Below are 22,525 nucleotides of genomic sequence, written 5' to 3' on the forward strand. Positions count from 1 at the left end.
GTCCCAACTCCCTGTAAAACATACAAAATCATGTCAGTGCAGGTGTGTGCCAGGATTTTCTCAAGCGATTAAAGAGCTTCTTTTGTACCGCTCTGAGCAATATGCTGGTTATGTGCCACAGTCTTTATGTCTTGCTTTTGCCAGCATCCTTGGCACATTTCAGCTTTGCTCTGCTGCTGCTACTCTTTGCCACCAGAAAATCCTCTCCTAGGGCCTGGCTGCTGGTGGCCAGCAGCCTCACACCCCAGATCTATAGAGGGATGGAGTAAAGGCTATTGCAGGAGTTGATGCCTCTGGATTCTTCAATGCATGCTAGTAAAGGTTTATTTTTCCACTCTTTCTGTGCTTGATTCAAGCATCTCTCTTTTGGATGCTTTTCCTGTAGAGTGCAGGATGTGTTAAGACTGTGCAGGACTGCCCTGAAGCAGCAGCAGTGGGTACATCTTCAGGAAACGTGACATTCCTGGAGAGTTTGGCTCACGTGTTTTGCCCCAAAATCAAGCCCTGTCCTATTCCTGATAGGACAAGGCAGTGCTGGAGATGAAGCTGGTCCAGCAATCCAGGAAGAAACAAGGAAAATCACAAACCAAAACAACAAAGAGTAGTTTGGGATCTGAGTGTTCAATTTAATTTAAGTGCAAGGAGGAAGCAAGGATTACTGGTTACAAGATACAGCTCTGTTATTCCAAGCTACATGTAAAACCACAGCTGACTTCTTACCAAGCACCCCAGGTTTTGCAGAGAGCCCAAGAAATATATTAAGGTCCCTACAGAACAAACCACCATTTGTTATCCACACTTGCAGAACACTGTTGCATAACTTGTGTTTGAAACAGCAGTGAGGCTCGAAAGGAGCCTGGTCTTTGTGATCGGGAAAGCAACACAACATTCATACCAAGGGAAGGGCGAGGAAAGGAAGGTGGGGAAGATGAGGGAAGAGGGAATGTGGGTGATACAAAGTAAGTGCTCTACCACTCATAAACCAGGGGATCAACAACTGTACCAAGTGACCATTATTTGTTCCTTATAGCTTAAAATTCCTAGCAGCCAGACCACACTCCCAGAGCCACTGCACATTCCTGCTGAGATGTCCAAGTGGTAGATGAGGAGTCCCCAAGATGCCCTTTCCCATACTGGCTCTGGCCTCAACAGAAACACAGAGTTCTATCAAGCCCTTTGGGCATGGTGACAAAGGATTAGCAAGATAAAAGCTGGAAAGAAGTGGCAGCCTGCTCCTACCGCAGGATCCCTGTATCCCCTGGAAGCACCACGCTCTGCAGAACCTGTGGCAGCACCTGATGCTTTGCCTCCTTGCGCCCACAGCTCCCTGAGCTTTGCACCTCGCTCTGCAGATCCCCCTGCAGTATTGCTGACCAGGCTCCAGGTTGTCCTCTCTGCTCCCAGCATTGCAGGATACAGGCAGCTCAGCCCAGCAGCTCCACCCAGAGACAACAGGCATCCCAGGCAAACCCAAGCAGAAAAGCAAGTGGGAGCTTCACAGCTTGTCCCTCCAGCGCTGGCTGCTGGGACCTGTGCACAGAGCAGTGCCCTGGCCTGCTCTGTGCAGACACAGGCAGCATGGGGAGGGCAACTGCCCACAGGAAGCTGCAGGCTGCAAAGCTCCAAAGTGTTGGTTACAGACACAGCAGCAGGCATAACTTGGACCACGGTTTCAAATGATCAGGTTAGATGGTTAACATCTTAAAAAGCTGCAGCACTCTCTGAGCAATTCCTGGCCTGCCTCAAGGGGCACTGTAAGTGGGCAGTGACATTGCCCAGGGCAGGTAACTGTCATATGGGACAAGAACCCTTCCAGTTGCAGACACGAACACAGAGAGCAAACTGGCTGTACCAGTTCACATTCTGTCCTTACAGCAGCGACTTCATGGCACCAGTGCAAAGGCCTGCTCCAGCCCCTTGGGAGCACAGCAACTGGAACACAAACATGCACAGAGCACAGTGTTGAGGGGCCATCTGGACAGACAGCAAAACCTACTACAGACCAGAGACTGGGACAAGGAGCTTCTTTTTACCTGGACTCTCCCATGCCCAAGGAAATGCACAGACAAGTGCCCTGAAGCAAAGATTCATTCTCTTCTCTCCAACAGCAACTGAGGACTGAATTTTGCTCAAGATGTAGCATTCTTGTTATGGTTAGCTGGGAAGGCCTTTCCCCTGCAGCTGCCACACAACCTGGACCTGTGAATGCTGGCTGTGTGCCTCTACGGTGCTAGGAGTTCTTCCAGGGCGTAGCTCCTGCGTGCTAAGCCAGCAGCCTCCCGCCCAGCACGTCCTCACAGCCACACACTAGGAAGCTCAGCTACGAGGTGCATGAGTACTAGAGACTCTGCTGAACAGGCTGCTATCAGCTCTGGTGGAGCAGAGATGTCTCTGTTTCCTAGAAGCCTCTTTACACTATTGTTTGCTGTGTGCTCTTGAGGTCACGCTGGTTGCGGAACCGAGGGGGGTCTTTTGTTTGGTAGAGGTATGGATACTGCCTGGAGGTGGGGGGAATATGACAGAGGGGCTGAAGGCAAGAAGAGACAGATGATGGGTCTTCCCACTCTCCCTCTTGCCTGGAGGTTTAGCAAGGGAAAAGAAACCAAAACAAAAGCCACACTCGAGTGCTATTCTTTACACTTTTTAAAAGGGTATTTTCTTAAAATATAAAACCCATCTGCCCCCTGGGAACCACTAGAACGTAAACAACAAAAGGGTTTGAGGGAGGAGAAGGGAGAGGAGGTTTGAATGTGCTTCCAGGCAGCAGCCCTTGCTAAGAGCAATGGGTGCCTCCAAGGCCCTGTGCTCACCATCAGCCCTGCTCTATGGCTCCCTTGCTCATTTCGAGTTCCTCAGTGGATCCAGACGTAGGATTCAGCGATTAGCGGTTCGCAGTAAATCCCAGCTGGTAGCTTAATCCTCTTCATCTTCACTGATGTCATAGGTGACTGCAGACTCGTTCCTGGAGCGGTTGGCAGGTGAGGAAGGAGGAGTCTTGGTTGAAAAGGGCCAGCGGAAGGAGGGAGATGGGGAGCGGTCATGCGTGGGGCTACTGCTGGGACTCTGCTTTGGGCTGATGGCCTGCAGCATCCGGCCCTTGCCCTCCTTCAGCATGTGTTTCTAGCAATGGAAGCAGGAAGACAGTCAGCATGGATCAAACAGTGGTGGAAATGGACACTACTTACAGCTTGGGCAGCATTTTGAGTTGTGTCCCTTCAATGCTTTGGGCATACAGGAGCAGAAAAAGCCCAGACATTGCTCTAGGCTTTGGGAACTACACGCAGCGTAATCAACACTCATTTTCAAGCACTTCTAACACAAAATGCTTGTGATATTTACCCACAGCACAGGAGACCCTGGCAAAAACTAGCTTCAGACTCATCCCAAGCTGGTGACAAAGTTATTGCCAGTCTCTTCGCTGCTCAGTGGCCTGCAGTTTACAGGCCAGTTGGCAAGGGTGAGGGCTCCCTGTAAACAGGCTGCCCAAGCCTGGGAACAAGGGTGGCAAGATACTGGAACATGTTGCCCAGGGAGGCCAAGGATGCCCCCTCCCTGGAGGTGTTCAAGGCCAGGCTGGATAAGGCCTTGAGCAACCTGCTGTAGCAGAGGTTGTCCCTGCCAGTTCCAGGGGGATTTGAACTAGATGATCTTTAAGGTCTTTCCCAACCCAAACCATTCTATGAATCTGGAGGCTGGTGGCACATCAAGCACTACAACAAACTGTAAACCTTTGCTCTGCAGACCACAGGTTGCAGAAGCCCTACAATGCCTGCTGAGCTCTCCAAAATCCTCTTTCCCCTTTTCCCAGAGAGGCTTCTTACCAATGCGCCTTCCGGGCCAAACATTTCCAGGAAATTGCCGATGAACTCCCGGGACTTTTCTTCCCACTTCTGAATGAGATCAATACTCTTCTCCTCCACTTTTTGGACAAATTCCTTTGACTTCTCCTCTACATCCTTCACTCTCTTTTTCACCTTATCCACACGCTCCTGGAGGTGGTATTTCTTCTCCTGTAGAGCAAGTGGTGGATGAGAACACAGCTCCCAGATCTGAGTGACCATCGCCTCTGCTTTGTGTTACTATGCTGAACTGCTGCTTAAGTCCCAGCAAGTCCATTAGTCTTGTGACACTTCTTCTCTAGACCGAATGGCAGACACAGTGGGGCTGTGAGATGCTTCCTGACAGGCAATGGCAGAGCACACAGAGCCAGACTAAACTCAGAGTAAAGCACTATCTAACAGGAGGGGAGTATTTATATAATATGCAGATTAGATTTGAGCGACCTGCTGAAGGCCTCTTTGCTTTATCACAATTGCACAAGTCTTTCTCTGGGGTGTTTTTAAACAGAGGCAGCATAACACGCCAGAGATCAAGCAGCTGCTACTTCTCTTGTTTCATTTTTGTATTTGATAGCATTTTAAAAACTAAGGCATGGTATCTCAGTGACAAAAGTCCAAATGTTTACTGCTTCCAACATCAGAAATGCCTTTTGCCACGCATTCTGCTCGTGGGCTAGAGCTACTCGGCACAGGATCACAGCATGCCCTTCTCTCCCACCCAAGCACTGCTGCTCCTGTAGCTCCCCAAAGGGAACAGTATGGTGAGACCAGGATCAGATTTTATCCTAACAAATGACTCTACCTCAAGAAGGTGGCTGAGGAAAGAGGAGAGTGGTGAGCGCAGCAGCTGTTGCCAACAACAACCCACTGTTCATTCAATTCATGAAAACACATGATTCGCCACACGCTCTGTCTCCAGCTCTTTCAACAGGCAAAATGTCTCCACAGCCACTTCTGACAAGGGAGCACTACGAGCAAAACCTCAGTTCCTCTGGCTGGGTCCCACAGGCAGGGGCAGAAGTTGTCTAATTGCTACTCCAGAGACACCAGTTTGGTGCAACAACTTAGCTCTGCAGACTGGCCTTTTACTGGCATATGTCAGGACCATGCTATCAGGACTCTACATCTCCACACCCTGTGAGATTCTGCCTCAGCAGCCTGTGGACAGGCACACTTCAACTCACGTTGATGAAGCTGACGTTGAGCTCTTTAGCTGTGTAGCCCCGCTGCAGGTTCCGCCTGGCATAGACATCGTAGTCCCGCACGATCCGCGTGATGATGTCTGACGTCGAGATCCCCTCAGTTCTCTGAGTTGGTGCAAACATGCCTAAAGTTGGGCAACAGGATCCAGGACAGCTGTAAGCAAGACATGGCAAAAAGCTGCTCCTGCCTCTATTAGGAAATGCCCTCTCCTGCCAAGAGCTCATTTCCTATCTGTCCTCACACTACCACATCTTTGTCTTTGAATGTACAATGCCAGCGTCCTCCTTTCTGGAGCGTAAGGAAGACCTAAGTAAGATCAAACCATGGCACAACCACATCAAACTACTTTGTCTTCTAATGAAAAGCTCTTCACTGCAGCTGGCTTAAAGACTCTTGACTATAATCCACAGCACATAGAGTAGTATAGTGATAAGGACGGGACAAGGGGTCGTTACAGTTTATTGGGTGGAAATATAACAAACTCTGGTGGCTGGGTTTGGATACATTTAAATCAGCTGCACCCCCACTGAACTTTACAGCAGATAGCTAGAGGAGCTGCTTTGCTAAGTCCATAAGATTCTTATTTGTGAGAATCTTTAAGACACACCATAGGATTTTTTTTCAAAAGGTGGCTGTTAATTCAGTCACAATAACCAGAGTGGAAGCTGGGCAGTGCTTGGCCTGGGATATGGCACAGTCCTAGCCTTACAAAGTATGGCCCCAAACTGCACCTCATTCTGCCCTCAGAGCCTCTTGTGCTCCCAGAGAGGCACCACCACTTCCCCAGGTGTACTCCTGCAATACAGGAGCACAGGAGAAACTACAGCAGACCTTTGAGAGGAAGCCTTGGAGAATCTGACCCAGACCCACCTGCTTCTTTTATATGCTTATAAACATCATCACTGCCAGCAGAAGAATAGGGGATATCATCGTGAGCAACAAAGTCGATCTGGAAATTAAGAAAGCAACATGAGTCAACGTTTTATCTTGAATGTGCAGGCCTCCTGCCTTCTGTCAAAGGATGAACTTTTGCTCAATACCTCCACACAGAGGTGTCACAGAGCACAGCAAGGCACTTTTCCTGTGTTATAAAGCAACACACAGCAGTTCCAAGTTCTTGCTGACAATAGCGTATCAATTGTAAGCACACTGCAGAGAGGAAAGGCTGGGACTAAGGACACAGTTTTCTGGAGCTCCACAGAGACAGGTCTTGTTAATGGCAACAAGGCTGAACTAAAACGCCCCTGAGGACTCCTTCCCCTCCTAAAGCAGTTCAACAGATGTTAGAGACTCCTTGCATTTCATGTTACCAACTGATAAAAGCCTCTCAAGACAGCTTGCTTGGTCTCCTGCTGCAGGGAAGCTGATGAAAATCTAAGCTGCTCTCACTGTAAGTAGGGGGTTGAACCAGATGCCCTCCAGAAATCCCCTGCAACCTGCATTATCCCCTTCCTATTGCATTTCACACCAATCTGTAAGCAGCAGGAACAGTGAGAACTCTCTCAGGGTTTTTCACCATGTCACAGTCTCAGCCTTTTTTTAGCATTACCTTCCAGCTCCCCAAACACTTCCAGCATCCCAAGAAACCCACTCAATACCCTGAACCCAGCTCACTCTGTACTCCAGGAGTTTCAACAGAAATGGGGCTCCTCAGGCAGAGGTCACCCCATGGGTGAATTCTTGCTGTAAACAGGAAGCACAGGCAGAGGCTCACCAAAATGCATAACAGATCAGCTGTCACAAATTACCCTGTGCTCCGCCAGGAACTCAGGAGTGAGCGTCCACGGCGCGTTTCTCACCACTTCATCCACGTAACGACAGTGCTGCACGGCATCATACCGCTCGTTCTCGTTCATTACCGTGAAGCCCTTGAAGTTGTGCGTTAGCTCATCGCTGCAGACTGAAGAAACAGGCAAAGAAGAGTGAGCCGGAGATACTTAGCCAGTGCTTTACAGTAAAAAGACCTTGCTAAACCAGGCAATGCCAGCTGCTGACAGCAGCTGGTGCTGGCGCTTTCAAACCCAGCTCTTCCAGCCACAAAGCTCCAGGAACAGGGAGTCTGCAGGGCACTGAACTCAGTTCTAGGCAGGCTGTTTGGGAGATTTCTGACCAAGCTACACCTCAAACCCTAAAGGTTTCTAGAGCCTACAAAGCTTACCAAGAAGCCCAGCCAATACAGAAGAGAGCTCTCATGTAGGAGATTCTCCTGTTCCAGGAGCGCTGGAACAGGCTCCCCAGAGAGGTTGTGGAGTCTCCTTCCCTGGAGACTTTCAAGACCCATCTGGATGCATTCCTGTGTGACCTGTGCTAGATTCTATGGTCCTGGCTCTGGCAGGGGGGTTGGCCTCAATGACCTCTGGAGGTCCCTTCCAGCCCCTGGCATCCTGTGAGATGGCATCTGGGGGCCTATCAGGTAAAAATCTTCTTTTAAACCTTGGCTTGGTAACTGAAGCCCGTGAGAGAAAAAAACAACCCACTGCTTAAGCTTCCAACTTCATAGAATGTCATTCCACACAGTCTAGCTCTTGGAGAGCTGCATTAAAACAAAGGGTGAGTTCACAGCAAATCAAGTTAGCTTAATTATGTTCTATGAGAAAGTAAACGAACAGCTCTTCATAATCTGCAATGTAAGACATTGAGAAAGAGGGAGTTTCATTTGGCTATCAGACTCAAAAGTAAACAAGGCATTACCAGGCTCACTGGTATTGGATGTATTTATGTTCTAAACAAACATGATAAAGAGTGAGTGAGATTGCTCCCAGCTTGGAGCTAATGTTCACTTGGGCTGTGGCCTCTCATCTCAGTTCCTGGTGCAAGCAGAGGAGTTCATTGCCCTCACCTCCTCACCAGACAATCAGAGGCAAGGAGCAAGGTTACACACCTTGGTAATAGCTTGATCTGAAGTTAATTTTCTGCTTGATGTACATTTATGGACACAGGGATGTCTTTCCCCCTGCAAGATTCCTAAACTCAGAATGTGTTGTAGGTTGGAACAACTATTTCAGCTCTCATCACTCCCTTCCCATTCTAGACGCTGCTGTAGCACACAAAAAGTATCACTATAAAAATGCCCTCAGCAGTGAGTGAAACTGTGGTAAGGAAACAAACCACACAAAGACATCATGATTGTTCTATCACAGCATCAGAGTTTCATTTTGCTTCAGGAACATAAGGGCAGTTGAGAAAACTACTTCAAGGTATTCACAGCTCTGATACCTTAACATTGTTATGCAGCCTGACCAGAGGTCACCTCCTGATGGACAATGTGCAGAGCCTGACATGTCTTTAAGGTGGGTGAAGGTAGAGGCACAGAGGCACTGCCTGGACAGTGCATTGCAGGAGCCAGAAGAAAGGGTTTCTTTTTTTCTGTTTTATATTCTTGAAGAAGGCCTGATTGAAACACCTCTTCCAGATCCCCTCAGTCAGCAGGATATTCCTGGCATCAGCTAAAGACTATTGAACCTAACAGACACCTGGGAACTTTTATTTGGAGAAATGAGGCCTCATTGACTTTCATGTGCCAGGCACATGCCCAAGAAGTGCTGTGACCTCTGTGCTCCCAGCAGGTACCTCTTTGGAATCAGCCATAAGCAATTCCCAGCAGAGAGCTGGAACAGGAGAGTGACTTGGAGGGCAACAAAGGTAACACAAAGCTCAACCCGTCACAGAAGGGCTGTTACGTATTCTTCATCTGTCTCATTCAACAGGCAGATGCTTAACTGTCCCACCTCTATTTTCATATGTGCAACTCACCATTATCTGCCTAAACTAAACAGAGAGGTCAAATTAGAACAGTGTGATCAAAAATCTTTTCCTTCAGCTCCCATTTGGTACAGGATATCTTTCTGCAGACACATCCAACGTACTGCAGTAAGACTCCAACAACATTTGGGACAAACATTCGCAGCGAGAACCACTGAGGCCATAAGGACAAAATCCCTGCTGTGCCATCTGTATGCACAGCCGTGGATGAAGGTGAACTGTACTCCTACAACAGTCAATGTCAACCAGGTCACTCCTTACCTCCAACAATGAGGTATGTGTTTGGGAAGAGGTTCTTGGCTTGCATCAGGGCTCGGGCGTGTCCGGAATGAAACAAATCAAATATCCCATCGGCATAAACTCTGACAGGGCGATCCACTGTGCCAAAGGGACAGAGAGACATTTGTGAAGATGCCTTCCTGGAGAAGCAGCTGCTGCTCATGTCTGCATTTGGGGACCTTCTGAAACTCGTGAGGACGTTGCAGAAAACTGGCAGAACGCAGAGCCATTGCCAGGAAAGATTTGGGAAGAGAAACGGCTGGCGCTCTGCCTTCCCACACGGAATCAAATGCAGCTGAGAACAGAGCTGAAATACAACCATGTTCAAAGGCACATCCACTGAACACAAGATGAAGGAAGACCAAGCAGAAAACAAAGTCTGAACATCCCCCTCCCACAGAAATCCAAATGCAGCATTAACTTTTTGCATAGTCAGTAAGCTACCAGAGAGGGACTGGCCCAAACGTTTCACAGGTGCCCCATTTGCCCCTGACAGCCCAAATGGCTTCTCAAGACCTTCTTGGCATCCTCCTCTGCTTCCTGCTGCCAAAGATTTAAGTCTAGATGAGGGACCAGACTTTCAGTTCCCCACCAGCACAATCAGCTCCTCCAGACCAATGAATGCATGGCTCTATCCAAACATCCAATTGGACTGCTAAAAGCAAAGCTGATGCAATTCTGCTGAAGTGCTGCCACTATCAGCTTGATCTACAGATAAATAAGTAGGAACAAAACTTTTGTCAGGCCATCTTGGCCTGGAGAAATTACAGCTTAGATCTCTGAGGTAAAGTGACACAGTCCAGCAATGCCATACAACAGTAGGAGGTTCCCTCATTTCTGATCTTCTGGAACCACACAGGTCAGCAGTCCTCTTGCTGCTGGTAAGAGAAAGCCACACATTCTAGGTATGTGACACACTTGGGTATGGCCTGCTGCTTCCTGGCTGAATTCAGGCAGATAGAGAAGTGGTGTGACTAGAAGCCCACCAAAGCTGTCAGAAGAGGGCTGGTCCTACCAGGCCCTTATTCAAATACAGTCATGTTCTGGGAATTGTCTGGGACACCCTTCCCTTTTCCTCCATAGCTGCAGCAGCTATGGTGTGTGAGCAGAGACACAAACAGCAACAAGAAAGCAGGCAATGAATTTTAGCCTTAGCTGGCAGGAGGGCCATCACTGTTGAAATCAGAGACTTTTGTGCAGGTTCTGGAGACTTTCAGCTGGGAAGTTAATGCAGACTGTGAAATGCACTGGATTTCCAGAACCTCTGGCAGGAAAATACTGCCTAGGTCTCAATCTCAGCTGATTCATCTCTCAGCAGCAGTCAGGTAGGTAGTAGTACAGCATTTATATTGTCTTTGTAGCCATAACACAGAGGCCAAGTAGGAGGCCAAGCACTATCTGCACACTCTGTTTGGCAAGTGAGGGCAGCTATCTTGCAGGCAGTGATTCTGTCTCTGCCTCCCCTTTGGACCTGCAGAGAACAGAGTGCTTCTTACAGCCTGATTTTAGAGAATAAAAGGACACATTTTAGTCATGGGGCTGGCCTACTGTGTTGAATGACACTGACTTTAATTCAAATCCAGACTAGAACAGGATGTTCTGGAAAAATACATATGTTGGTTTTACTTGCCCATTTCAAGTTTCAGAAATGATGACTTTTAAAGTGCTTAACTTCAAGATGCCTCAGACCAAGTAGTACAGATAAATGTTCAGCTCTGATACTATTCTATAGCTGTCAGCAACAGAGGAAAAGCTAAACCACAAACACCTATTTGCCTCAAATAGCCTTACTGGTGAAAGTACAGCTCCTCACACACACGAGCTCCAATTTCAGTTGTACTGGCAGGCTCAGTTTCTGATGGGAACAGTTATCTAATCACCGAAGCATTAAGTCAGTCATTGGCTGCAAACATGGTCTGACACACACAAGGTTGGTTTGGTCTTGAAGCTATCACAATCATGCCTCCCCACCCTGTCCCATTTATACAAGCCCCTTCCAATCTGCTTTTCTACCACTTACAAGGGGTCCCTCTCATTGCTTCTTCATAGGTCACTCTGATGTATGGCTTGCTGTAATCGATTTCCACTTCATCTGAGAAAGGAGCCGGTTCCCGCAGTCCCTGCAGAGCCAGAGAAGTTAGCTGTGAGGATACAAGGCTGAGAGCAAAACCTAACAGCAGCACTTCCACTGCAGTGTCTTAGGCACTCAGTGATTCACTGTGCCTCAGCATGATTCAAACACATGTACTAAAAGACTAATAAGTTATAAACCTCAAACCAGCCCTGTGAGGTGGTTAGCCTGAGTTTAGAGGGGAAGAGAGAGAAACGCAGAGTTAAGATGCTGGTAGCCACACTGCACCCAAGAGAAATGGAGGCTCAACTGTGCAGCTGGTAAACCCAGACTTTTGATAAACAGCAGTTCACAGCAGCACAAGCCAAGCTTCATCACACCTCACTGCTGCAGCTCCAGCTATGTCCACCTGGGCAAGACCATCACTTTCTGTGTCTGAGTGCTCATGCTGTGCTGTACAAATTGTAACAGCTCCTCAGTTTCAGTACGGGGGAGCAGAAGAGCAATACTAACAGCAGAACAATTTCCCACAGGTATCTGTGTGTCATCACCCACTTCTGAGCCATAGTGAGAGACTGACCTTGATTTGTGGCAGATTATCTCCAAATGCTGCAGGAAATTGCCTCTCTCCAATCTACTACCTTGACCACAGGAGTGTGATAATCAACAGCTGAAGTCCAGGTATGCTTCTGGACTCCTCTGAATGGAAACAAAACATCTGCCCTTCCCCTAACAGCACAAACAGTCCAGTTTCCTTCTGGCAGGAAGGTGTGGGGCAGCAATGGATGTTTCTTTCCTAAGCCACAAGATCTTTATAATAATACCTTCATGCTGCAGAAAGCTAATCAGCAGTTTCCTCTCCGGCTTTCCTGTCCACTGCAGCATCCTGCCATGGTGCCCAGCACCACTGCAACCAGAAAGACAGCTTCTGTAATTGTTTGTGTCATTCCTTATTAGAGTGCTAAAAGTGAAGTGCACAGGAAAGCAACCACTGACCAGTACACCTGCATTTTATATACCACCTCCTCTATCAGGATCCTTACTGTCAGGTAAGGCCAGCAGGTCTTTGCTGTCATCACTGCCATTATATCAGAGACTTGTGAGGAAAACCAAATTATTTGTAGCTTAGTGAGCATACATCTGACATGAAGTTAGGAATAAAAGCATTACAAAAAACCCAACTATCAAAATTATCAGAGGATCACTGAGAAATGTCCTTAAAAGCACCTGCCAGAGTGTTGTCCTTGCTCTGCCGGGTATTTGAGGGTCAGGACTCAACCTGATGTGCACAATACAACAGGCTAATGTTCGGCAGTTTCATTACCACCCTCTGCTGCTGAGCCCTGCTGCTTCAGGAGCACTCTGTCAGCCAGCTGTTCAGCTGGGAGTGGTAAAGCCTCCAAGGTAATGTCACAGTTAGGCCACACTATTACTTTTGCCACAATAAATAACACTTCCACAGAAGAAAAAGAAACCTTTCATCACGAGGTCTGTGACTAAAATAAATGTGGCCTGGAAGTAGCTTGTGTTGCTCAGAGAGAGGTGTCCCTGCCCATGGCAGGCGGGTTGGAACTAGATGATCCTTGGGGTCCCTTCCAACCCTGACTGACTCTGTGATTCTATGATTCTAGCAGGACAGATACCAACATGAAGAGCAAGTGATTTCCATGGAATAACTTGATCACTTCTCTTTCCTTACTGAAACCTATGAGGTCTTTAAAATGGACAGGGTGGATTTCTGGCAGCAGACAAGGATATAAAGGCTCTGTGGGATAAGTCACACAACAACTTGAGTCTCAATTCCCAACACTTGCCTCCCCAGTTCCCATTGCTGGTGTTGCTCTCAGTTTGTTACACTATCTGCCAAATGCTCTGGGACTGGACTGGAGCACTCCTGAAGAGCGGAACGTTTGTATCACAGCGAAAGGCTGCAACACATCACCACATTCTGCCAAGGACTATGACCCCAGCATGGCGTGGCAGGGATCCTAAGAGGCTTTTGACAGAGATAAGGGAAGAGCAACTAAAGCACACGTGATATGCAGGAGAGCTCCAGGAAGAGGCAGAGAAGAGCTGTAAAAAAGCCAATCATTGCAATGTATCAGCAAGGGCAAGTTAAAGTCAGCTCTTTACACTAGCATTAACTGGCACAGAGCCAGTTAGACCCTGGCTCTGAAAAGAGACTCTGCTGCTTTCAGCTTCCTAAAGCCATCCCAATGTTGATCTAGAAGAAGAAAACCTTTCTTTGTTTTTTATTTTCTTTTTTCCCCTTCTTTGTTTTAGTCTTGGCTTTTTTTTATTGCTTCTTTCTCCCCCTTAACATTCCCAAAGTATCAGCAACTTAAATGCAATCTCCTGCCAAAGAGAATCAAACTAACCATTATCCTCCCACTGTTTCACAGCACAGGTTCAATAGATCAATAGATTGCTTCTGCAGATGCTTTATAGACTTCAGACCCTCCTGCAGTTCCCCTGACTTGAACAGGACTGCGAGGTGCCTGAGTTGTTACATGCTTGTTTGGAGTACTTCTCCCTCCTGCTGGGTCACATCAGTAAACCCACCTGTGAGAAACTAATGCTTACTTCTGCACGGATATCTCTGTGCATGCTGGAACCTCGTGTTTGGGTTCAGCTTAAATGGCTACAAACAAGCCACACACACCACAAAAGCAGCTTAGCATGCTTGCCTCAGACCTAATTTAAGCCCATGTTGTAAGTACATTACTAGTATTGAACAAAGGAAGACTCTGAACTGGCTTTACAAGAACGGTAACTGCTGTCATTTGCTTCTTCCCACCCACCACTTGCTTTCTGTGTCCACATTAAAACCACCACATTTCTCTTTCTGCTGTTCGGTCTGGATGTCCTAATCTCCCAAGCACCCAAAGCTCCTATCTCTGCTTGCTTACGAGTGAGCGCCTGGACATTTTGGTGGGGATTCCATCCAGCTCTGTGGCTCCATTGGGGCCGGATCCATCTTTTCTTCTCTTCCGGGAATTCAGCCTGGAGGATGTCGGTGGCTCCATCTTGCCAAGCACGGCCAGTAAGAACTGCAACAAAACGAAGGAGAGGGGGGAGATCAAAAATAAGTAGAAAAAGGAGAGATTCCTCAGCTCTTCCAAAGCAGAGTTAGTCAGCAGCAGCACAGTGCACAGAAGGTCAGTGCAAAGACACAGCCACCTAACAAGGGGCTTAGCCAGTTGTATTTGGCATCAGCTGCCAAGGCTTGACAAACAGTGCCTGGTGGGAATACTGAATCACTTACTGCAACTCGGGGCTGTTCTGCAGAGAGAAGTGTGCAGCAATCAGCTGGCTGGAGAGAAACTCACACAAGAGTTGCAATGCAAGTCATAAATCATGACTACAAGAATAATGACGCTATTTTAGCATCTGGAAAGCAAACTAAGGATGAAGGCATGCCCAATCTATGTTCAACCCTCCCCCAGCTCTCATTCTGATGAATGTAAACACTACTCTTCTGTGCCTCTCCTCCCCAAGACAGCTGGTGAGTGTGCTTCATCCCTGTAAAATCCTGAAGAGAGAAAGGAGCAGGTTTAAGCAGAAGAGTAATGGTGAGGGAAGGGCTGCGACTCATGGTCATAACTTTAACTAGTGGGCTTGATGTTTGCTTTGTTGTTTGTGTAAGACCAAGCTGCATCTCCTCAGTGGAGACACCTTGGGATGCTCCCTGCTTGTCCTCTGCTCCCACTGCAGTGGTGACTCAGCCGATGGTGAAGCAGCTGCTGACACCACATTAGGGCACACTTCTGGCACTTTGTGCACCAGGTTGCAATTAATGGTTGTTCAGCTGAACTGCTTCTGTGAACAGACAAGGCCAGTTTTGGACAGAAATCATGACAGCTATCTGGAAGTAAGCTATCTGTGCTTTTGAGCTGGAGTCATTGTACCTTCCCAAAAGGGCCCTGGAGCATTAGGAAGCCCAGCACCTCACATAACTGAAGCAAAGCTAGGGATTTTTGGAAAGGCGTGGCAGCAAACATTCCTTTTTCAGCTGCTGCAGGAGCTGGAAACTGGTGCTGGATTTACAAAAGGTCTAACTAAGGAGCAGCATTATCTCTCACTCACTTGCAGTGTGCTCTCCAGCACAGCAAATGGCACTTCTGACCTGCCATTCCTGGGAGCAGCATGACCCCTCCACCCAGGAATGATGCTTACGTGAGTGCCTCAACACCCTAGTAACAAAAGCCGGGCGGAATTTAAAACGTCTCCCCACCCACATGCACTGAGTGTGCTGGAACACCTTAGGTGGGGCAAGCACGAAGCACACGAAAGGGCAGATGTCCTTCTGAATGTTACCCCCTGTCCTTGGCAGAGGGTCTCTCCTGAGTGCTCCTGCTTGGTACGAGCCGAGGCCGTCCTCAGAGAGGGCCACTGGTCAAAGCCCTGCTGTTCAGCACAGAACGAAAGTGGGCTTTGGGAAAGAGCTTTTACAAAGCAAATTCAATGATCAGACTTACTCAAGCACAAATGACTCCAGGTTAAGGAATGCTCTAAAGTAAGGAGTCAGATGTAGTTTAATAGCATGTGAACTTACCGCTCTCCCCACCTAGCATCAACAAGATAATACCTTACGAACAGTGTTAGGGCCAAACACAGCTGAACTGGTTTTGGGCTACATGCATGTAAATATCCCAGGCTACTCTGGAACACCTAACACTGCACTAAGAACAGGAAAAGAGAATCATGGTTGAGTGAGGAGCCAAAAAAACTACTGGGGAGGAGACAAAATTGGTAATGAAGAGCAGCCACAAGGACATTTCAGAACTGCATCAGCCACCCAGCACTCTCTCCCTCGTTCATGCCTGTGAGTCACATTTGCTGAGTTCCCTCCTATTCCAGTAATTAATTTACTGTTTCCTAACAACAAACAAACATATTGCAAAATGAGGTTGCAACCCTGAGCTCCCAAGTCTTCAACTACTTAGGCACACATTTAACTTTCAAGCAAGATCTGTGCTATAAATGCAGCAGCTTCCAGAGTGCCTCTGTGAAAACACAGGGTATGACACAAATAGTCCTTCAGTTTTGCAAGGTGCCATCTTGCAAGCACACTCTGTATCAGTTATTTACTTCACCACTGTGGTCCTAGAAGAAAATACCCACTTTACACAAACCAGCAGACCTCTGTCTCTGGTTCAAGTAGCCCCCAGTGTTCATGGAAACCATGGGGGTAAATAAGAGTAGATCTTCTTATTATTTGGTCAGAACAATTTCACTGTGCTTCAAGTCACCTGTTGGTCTCTGACACTTGCTTTCCTTCCCTTTGGGAAGAATTACAAGATCTGTTAACAGGCTGAATGAATCATTCTGAACCACTGCCCAGCAAAACATCACAAAGCACTGGCAGAGGCTTTGCTGCTGAAGTATGGACGTAGCAGGCTCCACGCAAACAGGTGAAGCTCTTCCCACGTTAGCTCAGCCTATCAGAGCAACTAGACTTCTCTGCACACCAGTACAGTCCCTGCTGAGTTACTGCCAGCATACTGCTGCTGGGTGCAGAGCTCAGGGTTCAGGCTGAGGGAGCTGGGATTGTTTAGCCTGGAGAAGAGGAGGCTCAGGGGTGACCTCATTGCCCTCTACAACTACCTGAAGGGTGGTTGTAGCCAGGAAGGGGTTGGCCTCTTCTCCCAGGCAACCAGCACCAGAACAAGGGGACACAGTCTCAAGCTGTGCCAGGGGAGGTTTAGACTCGAGGTGAGGAGGAAGTTCTTCACCGAGCGAGTCATTCGTCATTGGAACGGGTTGCCCAGGGAGGTGGTTGAGTCATCGACCCTGAAGGCGTTCAAGAGGGGATTGGACGTGGCACTCGGTGCCATGGTCTAGTCATGGGGTCTGTGTTGATAGGTTGGACTCGATGATCCTCGAGGTCCTTTCCAACCTAAGTGATACTGTGTGATACTGTGACAGAGAACTGCAGGTTACAGCACAGGGCAACACTGCACTTTGCACACTGTAGTATGGAGGCACTGTCCAAGCCCAGGAGAAATCTCCAACAGCTTCTTCCAAGCCCTCCCACACTAAACCATCTGCTTTCCTCCACCCTAACTCACATTTCTGCTTCTCAGGGTGTAGTCAAATGATGGCAAACAAAGGCTTAAGTGAATGGATTTGCTTTGCATTAAGTAAGCAGCAGCAGTCGGACAGCACCAGCTGCCCAGCAGCAGCAGCTCCACCTGACATACCGTGGGAGAAATCAGCTTTGAGGATGCTGTAAATGTGCTCTGTCTGCTCTGATGTTACAGGCTAGATGTTACTGAAGGAGCCTCTGCAGTGTCCAGAGAGCTGGCCCGGGCACCTCATGAGCGATGCAGCTCTGCTAATTACTCAAATTAATGCAGGAATTACACAATAATTTTACCACTCCTCAGAGCTTTGAAACCTCTATCCCGTGGCTGGTGAGTTCCTGGGAAGTCCTCTTAGCACCAAACACATCATTAAAAACTGGGAACACACTGTTTTGAAAAACAAGCCATGATTTGCTGTGATAAAGAGCCTAATCTTAGAATGCTTCATTTTGACCCAAAGGACTAAAATAGCATCTCAAACAATGACTTACTAACAATGGGATCCAGCATCTGTAGCTGAGCTTAACACTTGAGAACACAGCTTTGCTTCCCCAAATGTGTACAACACTGACTGCTCCAATGTGGATTATGTTTGCAGCAGATGGGGAAGGGGAAGGAGAAGATAGCTCTCAAAGCTCATTCTGAAAACCTCCAAGATAAAGCCCAGGCATAACCAAACAAAAAGCCCTGCTATAAAATATTAGCACTGTGCCAGTTGGTCACCCTCCTGTGTTACACACTCTGTGCTGAATGTAAGAAACTGCTTGCAAGGGACAAAGTTAGAAGTGCCCCCACTTGGGCAAGCCATGGGCAAATCATCATCTCTGTGCCACTATACAAAGCACCCAGGGCTTTGTTTCTGAAACTTCTTTCTCTAGTGCATGTCCTGTACCAAAGAAGCATCTTGCATGGCCTGCCAGCTAGCTCACCTCAAGAGATGTACAGGCTCTCCAAGGAGATTGGAACCTCCAGAGTGGAGAAGAGTTGCTCTTCCCACCAGGGAATCACTGAATCCCACTGAAACATAGCCACTTCTGAGAGGGAAGAAGGACAAGTGTTGATTACCACAAAGGAAGACAGAAAAGAAAAATAGGTGGGGAAGGAGTTAAAGCCTTCTCCCTTAGTGTGAGTTAACACCACCATGATCTGAGCTGGAATTTAACCACAACACTGAAGTTATCGCCTCTGGCAGGTGGACTAGGTCAGAACAGGCAGAGTAAACCTTGCTTAGGCAAGATTTCATGGAGAGTAGAGATGTTTTGTTTAGGCTTGGTGGTGTCACAGAACTGGTGCCTTGCATTCCACTGGAGCATTGGATCAGCTATTTCTGCATCCTAAGCACACCGATGGCGTGAGGTCCTGACCTGTCTCCATTCTTTGTGTTTTGATGTCCCAAGGAATTTATTGAAAAACATTATCTGCAAATCTACAGGCAGTACCAGGACTGTGTCTCTCACTTCCACTGCTTTTCTCTTGCAGATTTACACACCATGACAAAATAAATCCTGCTACTTAAAGCATATGCAAAACAACAGATGACTGCAACAGCCCAGTAAATGTTCCAGCCAAGACTGCTGCATTTGCCACCTGAGATCTGAGCCAGCACAAAACCAGCAGGTAGAGTGAACTAGGAAGGCCTCTCAGACATCCAGACCTGCCAAGCTACCCAGTGGCACTGCCTGCTCCTGGGCTCCCCTGTTGTCCCTCTGAACTTGGAAGGCATTGGCAGTCAGATGTGACTGTCATGCGCTGCTTTGCCCACAAGATCGTTGCACTCCACAGCAGCAAGCTATTTCTCTTCTGCTGACTCATCTGCAGGAAACTACTACTAAACTTTGCACTCTTGACAGCTGTCTGCAGAGAATTGCCTTGACACATGGACAGCACCTAAGCTACAGCCCCAGGGAAAAGGAATAAGTCCTGTCACTTCAGATACTTTCCCTGGCAGGCTGTAAAGTACACAAACGACCATGTGTTCATCAGTCATAGAGCAAAGAGAATCCAATTCCCCATCCTTCCCAACTTCCAACCCCCAGCTGGCAATTAACCTTCCTGGTGTGTTTCCCTGTAGGAATCGGTTGTAGGCAGGAAGATGTTAATGACAGAAGACTCATTGCAGTGGGAAACTGACAAAAGTCTATTTACAAGATGAGGGTTAGCCTGTATGTGATTACTGGGAGAGATCAGGATCTCGCCTCAATCTGTGCATAAAAGTCCTGCCCAATCTCCAAGGCAACTTCATTCCCAGCTGAGGCTTGCAAGGCTCAGCTCTGCCCCAATCTCCAGACTGAGAGCATCTGCTTAAAAACTGAGTGCTAATGGTTGCAACCCAGCCTGCTCACCTCCAGAGAAGACTGCACAGTCAGCATCTGCTCCATCTAGACAGTCTAAGCCCTTAAGTGCCCCCAAAAGGTTACTGCAGGACCTCACAAGCAGAGTTCTGCCCACATCTAAAACACAGGCTGCTTCACCTACTCCTGCAGTGCTGCATGAAAAGGATTCCAGTTCAGCCAGTGCCACACACCAGTCAAACAGCACCCAGATCTTTGTATACAAGCAACCCAAACCCCTGGCCTTGCATCCCCTACTACTACAGGCAGACTGGTAACATTTTCTTGAGCAGACTGAAGCACACAAAAGATCTGGTACCTGTGCCCTGCAATCAATGAAAAGATGCTGCTTTTCACCAACCAAGTCTCAAATGGTTCAAGATCATTCTAACATCACCCCAACTGAAAACAGTGTAGCACAATCACCTAGGCAGCACTTCTATGGAATACACAGAGAGAAAAAACTGCTGGCAAGACCTTCAGGAATTCATGGTCCTTCTGGGTACATCATAACCCTGAGGCACTGAGAGTCCTAGCATGCGACAAAGTCTCTGCTGTGGTGAGCAAAGCAGCAAGAGTTGGCTCTGTGCAGAATGTCAGAAGGTTTGGAGCCTGCCCAGGGACAATAAAGTACAAGGATAGGTGGTCATTCCATCCTGACTTTTGAGTTGAGTTGCACTGCATTGCTTTTAAGGCCTCAACAAGAGGGCCTTTCTAGACTCCAGAATGCAACCTCCTCTCGCAGGTTGACACATCAGTACCAAATCCCTGCTGCAACAGTTATTGTTTTTGGCTCATCCTAGAGTAATCTCAAGACAATTACAAGCCAGATCATGGACCAAGAAACTGAGTCATGAATTTTAATAATTCTGTATATAAAGGAATTTCTTCAGGAACTAACCAACAGACATTTGCCAACTGAATCTCAGAAACAAATAGAGTGGCTGTAGTGCACAGGGCCTGGAGATGGAACCTCCACCAGTACTTGCTTCTGACCACACCAGTCCTTACCAACCCCAGGCAGGGAGACCTGGGACTGCAACTGCACAGGGCTGGGACAGAGGGAGGCAAGGTCACCTGCAGTGTCATGCACCACCCTCCACAGTGAGCAAGGGCTACTGGGAAGCATCACAGTTCTCAGAATTCCTGCAGACTTTAATTACACAACCACTAATCAATGCAGCCAGGACTCTGGTGGGCACAAAAAGCAGGTTAGAGCCAATGTGCAGCAGCTAGGTCACACCTTCCTTTCGGCAGTCAGGGCCACCTCCTAGCTCTTCTCCTCTCTCCCAAGGCCTTGGCTGCACCACCCAAGTGGGAAGATGTTCTCCAAAGCCTCATGTTCCAAGCCCCGGGGGCATACTCCCAAAACATCTGCTGCTGTCTCCATTCAGCCTGCCCCCACTGCTGCCAGTCTCACCATCACCCGAGCATTGTTCCCAAGCCCCAGCCTCGCTCCAGGTCCCATCAAAGGGGAAGCAGCGCACCACGCCGCTCCACAGCAGACACTGCCCCCTTACCCAATGAGCCCCACGTCCCTGCCAGCCAGCACCTCCCAGAGGCCCCCTGCCACCTAGCAAGGCTGGCCCATGCCTGTTCCACGGCCACCCCGCTCGGAGAAAGGTGCCGGGGTGGGACCCCGCAGGGGCAAGGTGAGGAGATCCTCAGGTGCCTCCAACCGCAACCCACCCACCTGCCTCTAGCCTCCGTGGCGGGCACCCCCCCGCCCTACAGCGAGTGCCCCGTCCGGCTGCACGCTACCCCACGCAGCACTCCAAGGGGAAACCTGTGCCCGGTGCCACAGCACAGCCCCGCACCGACGTGGCAGGTCTCCCCACGTCCCACCAGTGACAGACCCCTCAGCCCCCCGCCACCTGCCAGTGACAGACCCCTCCCCGAGCCCCCTCAGCAGCAGCCCCACTGAAGTGCCCCTACCAGCGCACCGCTGCCCGCAGCTCCGGCGCCCTGCGCGACCCAGCCTCGCCGCCGCCGCTCCCGGCGCCTGCCCCGCCCCTCTCCCGCCAACGCCAACGGGGCGGCGGGCGGAGCCGTTGCGTGTCGGGCCCGGGCGGCAGGAAAGGGCCGGCCGCACCCCGGGAAACTGCGCCCGGAACCTCCGTTCCGGCTCGCGAAAGGGTCCGCCCCCTTCCCGGCGCCTGGTCTTGGAGGGTGACGAGTGCCTCGGTGTCTCTGCCAAGGGCTGCTGGAGCTGAACGGCCGCAGGCTCAGTCCTGCGTTGTACAGCCCTTCGTGAAGCTGCCGTTGAACACCTCCAGAACTAGAGTGAGTGCAAGGGGGAAAATCCTGATTTAGAATCATAGAACGCATTGGGTTGGGAAGGACCTGCAAAGGTCACCTAGTCCAACCCCCCTGCAGTGAGCAGCGACATCTTTGACTAGATCAGATTTAACCACCACGATTTGGTAAAATGGTCAAAACAAGGGAGGTTATATATCATCCCCTGGCATGGGGATGATATTGTGTTTACATGGAGGGGTTCACTGTGCCCCAAAACTTGCACTCCCAGGTTTAAATGCACCATTGCCTCATCTCTGCAGCTCCAGTATGGAACAGCCACAAGTAGCGACCAAGCAAAGGTGAAGTCACCTTCTGCTCCCCATCAGAAGAAAATGGGAGAAAACCACTTTCAAGCAAACATAATAGAGAAACAGGAGCATGCTGCCTCCAGGGCTGTGGCCCAAAGAATGATTCTAGAAGATGCAGTGTAATTTGTTACCTCCCCTCTTTCCAAGAGCTGGATGGGCAGAACAAGTTCTGCTCTCACAGATGGTGAGGGTAGGATTCAGGACTCACCTCACCCAACTCAGCGCTCCAAAAGGTGTTTATCCACTGAAATTGTTAGCTGTGATTGCTCCTTGATCAGCACAGAGAGAACACACATCAGCACAGTCAGAGCAGGCATCACCACAGAGCAACTCATCCAATTTCCTGATC

General features: G+C 48.8%; 1 protein-coding gene across 3 annotated transcripts; it reads right to left on the minus strand.

Annotated features, from left to right (window-relative positions):
- Positions 1 to 605: 605 nt before the first annotated feature.
- PCYT1A (phosphate cytidylyltransferase 1A, choline) lies at positions 606 to 22,525 on the minus strand. 3 transcript variants are annotated; one of them, XM_068164005.1, is made up of 9 exons: positions 22,385 to 22,525; positions 14,064 to 14,204; positions 11,104 to 11,203; positions 9,066 to 9,182; positions 6,791 to 6,942; positions 5,913 to 5,991; positions 5,024 to 5,166; positions 3,822 to 4,010; positions 606 to 3,120 (listed from the first exon to the last, which is right to left on the minus strand). In XM_068164005.1, the coding sequence occupies exons 2-9, from the start codon at positions 14,178 to 14,180 to the stop codon at positions 2,914 to 2,916; spliced, it is 1,104 nt and encodes a 367-aa protein (XP_068020106.1). In that variant the 5' UTR covers positions 14,181 to 14,204; positions 22,385 to 22,525; the 3' UTR covers positions 606 to 2,913. The 3 variants fall into 3 exon arrangements, with proteins under 3 accessions (XP_068020106.1, XP_068020104.1, XP_068020105.1); XM_068164003.1 differs by lacking the exon at positions 22,385 to 22,525 and adding an exon at positions 21,506 to 21,596; XM_068164004.1 differs by lacking the exon at positions 22,385 to 22,525 and adding an exon at positions 18,170 to 18,268.

Source organism: Melanerpes formicivorus, unplaced genomic scaffold, assembly GCF_026170545.1.
Source record: "Melanerpes formicivorus ecotype bairdi unplaced genomic scaffold, bMelFor1.0.p_v2 SCAF_76, whole genome shotgun sequence".
NCBI classification, from domain to species: Eukaryota; Metazoa; Chordata; class Aves; order Piciformes; family Picidae; genus Melanerpes; species Melanerpes formicivorus.